This window comes from Branchiostoma floridae, chromosome 6, assembly GCF_000003815.2.
Source record: "Branchiostoma floridae strain S238N-H82 chromosome 6, Bfl_VNyyK, whole genome shotgun sequence".
In the NCBI taxonomy this organism is placed as follows: Eukaryota; Metazoa; Chordata; class Leptocardii; order Amphioxiformes; family Branchiostomatidae; genus Branchiostoma; species Branchiostoma floridae.
In genome coordinates this window covers 13,612,049-13,615,412 of record NC_049984.1, presented here as the reverse complement: position 1 = coordinate 13,615,412, position 3,364 = coordinate 13,612,049, and the positions used below count along the sequence as shown (strand labels likewise).

The 3,364-nt window shown below is 47.7% G+C and overlaps 1 protein-coding gene across 1 annotated transcript in view; it reads left to right on the top strand.

The window, feature by feature from the left end:
• The window catches only part of LOC118418113 (CD109 antigen-like), a 39,315-nt gene that overhangs the window by 32,208 nt on the left and 3,743 nt on the right, over positions 1 to 3,364 (top strand). The window contains exons 37-39 of the mRNA XM_035823943.1: positions 18 to 80; positions 448 to 557; positions 900 to 1,071. Coding sequence (XP_035679836.1) covers positions 18 to 80; positions 448 to 557; positions 900 to 1,071 — 345 coding nt within the window. The remainder of the gene's footprint in view (positions 1 to 17; positions 81 to 447; positions 558 to 899; positions 1,072 to 3,364) is intronic.

Below are 3,364 nucleotides of genomic sequence, written 5' to 3'. Positions count from 1 at the left end.
ATACTGTTTTTGTCCAGATCCCCAACTTGACTGGGACACTTACTGCACGTGCCCAGGGAACAGGAATGGGCCTGCTGCAGGTATACAATTTTCAATTCAATTCTAGCCTTCTTGTAAGTACGGCAAAAGTTTCTCATAAATATCCATTTTAGCCATCAAGCAAGCACGGAAAATGTTTCCTATACATGTATATACTGGAGGAATGGTGTGTAGACATAGACCTTCTACTTCTACATGTATATTCAATGGCTAGTATGAGCAAGGAGGTTGGCATGAGGGTCTGCAGTTTTAATGACATGTTAAGCTCTACAGATATGCCTCATTAGAAGAAAAAAAGCCTGGGCACATCCTGCTTGAGTTAGAACAGTTTGGCTGCAGCGTGTTATACAAGATGTGGGGCATTACTAGCCATGGAGTTAACAGCTATGATGATGCTGTCTGTTCCAGCTCTTTGTGCGGTACAATGTTGACGTGGTGGATCCAACTCCTTCCTTTAATCTGGTAGCAACTGTCAAGGACAGCGACAACAACTTTGTCACCTGTGAGACCTGTGGCGCGTAAGTAACCCAAACTGTTGAACAGCCTTGCTGTGGAGTTGATTTTTTTTTAGTTTTCAAAACATTTGCATGAAAGTATTATACAGTCTGTAGAAGGAATAAAGGTAGTAGGGGAAGTGAAAATTTACAGCACGTCACTGCCATTCAGAGGGTGGTTGGATTTGTCTTCATCCTTATTGATGTGTACTGTGCCTCTAGCTTGCTAAGGAAATATTATCTCTTGGCAAAAACAAAGTAAGCAAAATATTACAAATCAAATTATATTTTGAAAAAACCATCCCATCATGTCCATCTTGTGCTATTTCTTAAACATCACGACTGATTCTTGAAATTCCTATACAGGTACCAGCTTGGTGGCAGCAGTGGTATGGCTGTGATGGAGATAGGCATTCCCTCTGGCTTCTATGTGGAGGATGCTGACCTGATGGCCCTGGTGGAGAACCAGAACTTGCCAACACTCAAGAGAGCCGAGCGATCAACCGACAACAAGAAGGCTGTTCTCTACTTCGATGAGGTGTGTTAAATATATGTGACACCACTACTGTTCTGTTTCTGTCTTGAAACTTTCCATTGAGCACGGCATTTAAATCCTTCAACATTTAACTGTTGTTTTCCTTCATTTGCTGAACTATTGTCCCCTGCATCCTCTCGTTAGTCAGTCAGACTGAATCAGAGAATGACTTCAGGTGTATCTGAGCCTGACCACCCCCATGTAGCCTCACTTGGTAGCTCCCAAAGTTGAAAGGTCACGGGTTACCCATGATTCCTCGTCGCGCATGCGCATCAGTCTAAATTTTAGAGCGTACTGTAAACACCTCCGGTAGTTTCCAGCTCCAGTTTTGGGGTCCCAACGCGTGTTTTGGGACCCGGACACGACTTTCTTCGAAGACTTCGGCGGCTCGGCGATTTTCTACGGGCGGCGCAGGAGTTTTTAGCGGCTTTGCAGCGACGGGAGCCGCAAGAACTCCGAACAAGTTAACATGTGCGCCGAGGGTCGGCGCCATTACTATCGTCAGTCTTCAACGTCGACTTCTACGCCAGTTTTGGGCGTTTTGGGTGCTCTTTCGGGGGTACTCAAGCGATGGAGTTCGAGGTCTCGAGTTCGGGAAGGTTGTCGAGCTTGCTCCGACCGCGAACCGAGAAGGATGGCGCCAAGAAGAAGTTGAGAAGTTGGCGCCAAGAAGAAGGTGGCGACATCGCTATCGGCGGCCACAAAGAAGATGAAGACGACAGGGCTGGCGTCAACGAAGTTTTCGCCGGCCGCTACCAGCGATGTACGTATTTTTCTGTTTTTATTTCAGAAACGCTGGTGATTTTTGAAGATAGATGAGGACGCAGTTTTGTCAACCTATGCCGGGTTCCGGCATGCTTCGTCTCCAATGGGGCCGTTCCAGAGAAGCAACGGCGACGTGACGCGGCTGTCCACAGCTTGCGACGGGACAGCAGGAGCGTTGGCGGCTGCTGGGACGACAGTGTCTTCGTGGGTGCAGCTAGGCCCGATGAAGAAGTCAGTCAGGCACCTTGTGTTGCTGACGACTTGGTGGTTGAAGAGAAGATGTACTTTGAGCACGACAAGCCCTGTCGTGGCAACGACTTGGAGACAACAGCACGCCGAACAACGCTTGTCCACGTTGGCGGTGCTGACTTCAACTACACAGCATCAAGAGCGGTAGTCAGCTGCCATTACATGAAGCAGGGTGAGCTCTTTGTTCTCACATTTATGTTTCAATGTACTTGTACAATGTTTCTATTTTTAGTGGCAGGTTGGAAATCCTTTTGTTTAACAAAGTAATGAATTAACCGAGGCAGTTAATTCAGTTGTGGTAGTTTTTTGAACAACTACAGTTTTCAGTGTTGTAGTTTTTGAACAACTACAGTTTGTTATGTATGATTGCTAGGACAGTTTCTTACTTCCTAGGCTCTGTTCTTGCCCAATTGTCTTGCACATGTGGGTTTTTATGTGAGTTTTTCCCAGGGTCTTTTTCTTAGATCCTCTGTTCCCTCGATCTGGGATAAAGGTCGTCGACCTGGCCTCAGAGACTAGGCCCATTCGGCAGTGTTGACAAGCAGAACAAGTCAACAGCTAGACACAGTTGTTGTTACAGCATCGGCCACAGGTCGTCGAGCGGAGACACTCTACTACAACTACTTGCTGAGGCCAAGCTACTGTCGGGGTGGTTCTCGTCGGTACTGCACAGCAGTCTTTCTCAACTCTTCAGCAGTGAGGTTGGACATTTAGCTGACGCATCTCCAACAAGAGAGACACTTAGGTGTTCAACCATCCATGAACCTGTACTCCACAGTATGCGGCTTCTGCGCAGAGGCAGACTAGTCCACTTCCTACGGCGGTGGCAGCAGGTGTCTGTAGATCCCAGGACCCTACAGTGCGTGAAGGGGTACAAGTGGGAGCAGATCGCCACAAGACGGTGTGGCTTCTTCTTCCTTCCACAGGTTACCCCACATGAGTGGTAGGTAAGAACTTGCTTACCAGGGGTGTGATGGAACAACTTCCGTATCACCTGTTTACTTTTTCTTGCCTTTTAGACAAGTTTTTTCTACAGGTTCGTCTTTAGGATGCCAAGTTGGGTGTTCCTGAACACCTCATCCAGCTGGGAGACTACGTGGGGAAGGTCATCAGAAGGATGCTTCTTCACATCCCAGTAGACGTAGAGAACCGACATCGCTGGGGGTTCCAGCGGGCGTTTCTTCCGGCTCGTTGTCTCCTTATCGGAGTCCCAACGACGCACAGCCTTCAATTGTTTTGAAGGTGTTCATCCCTGACTCTTTCCCAGGTGCTCACTGGCTAT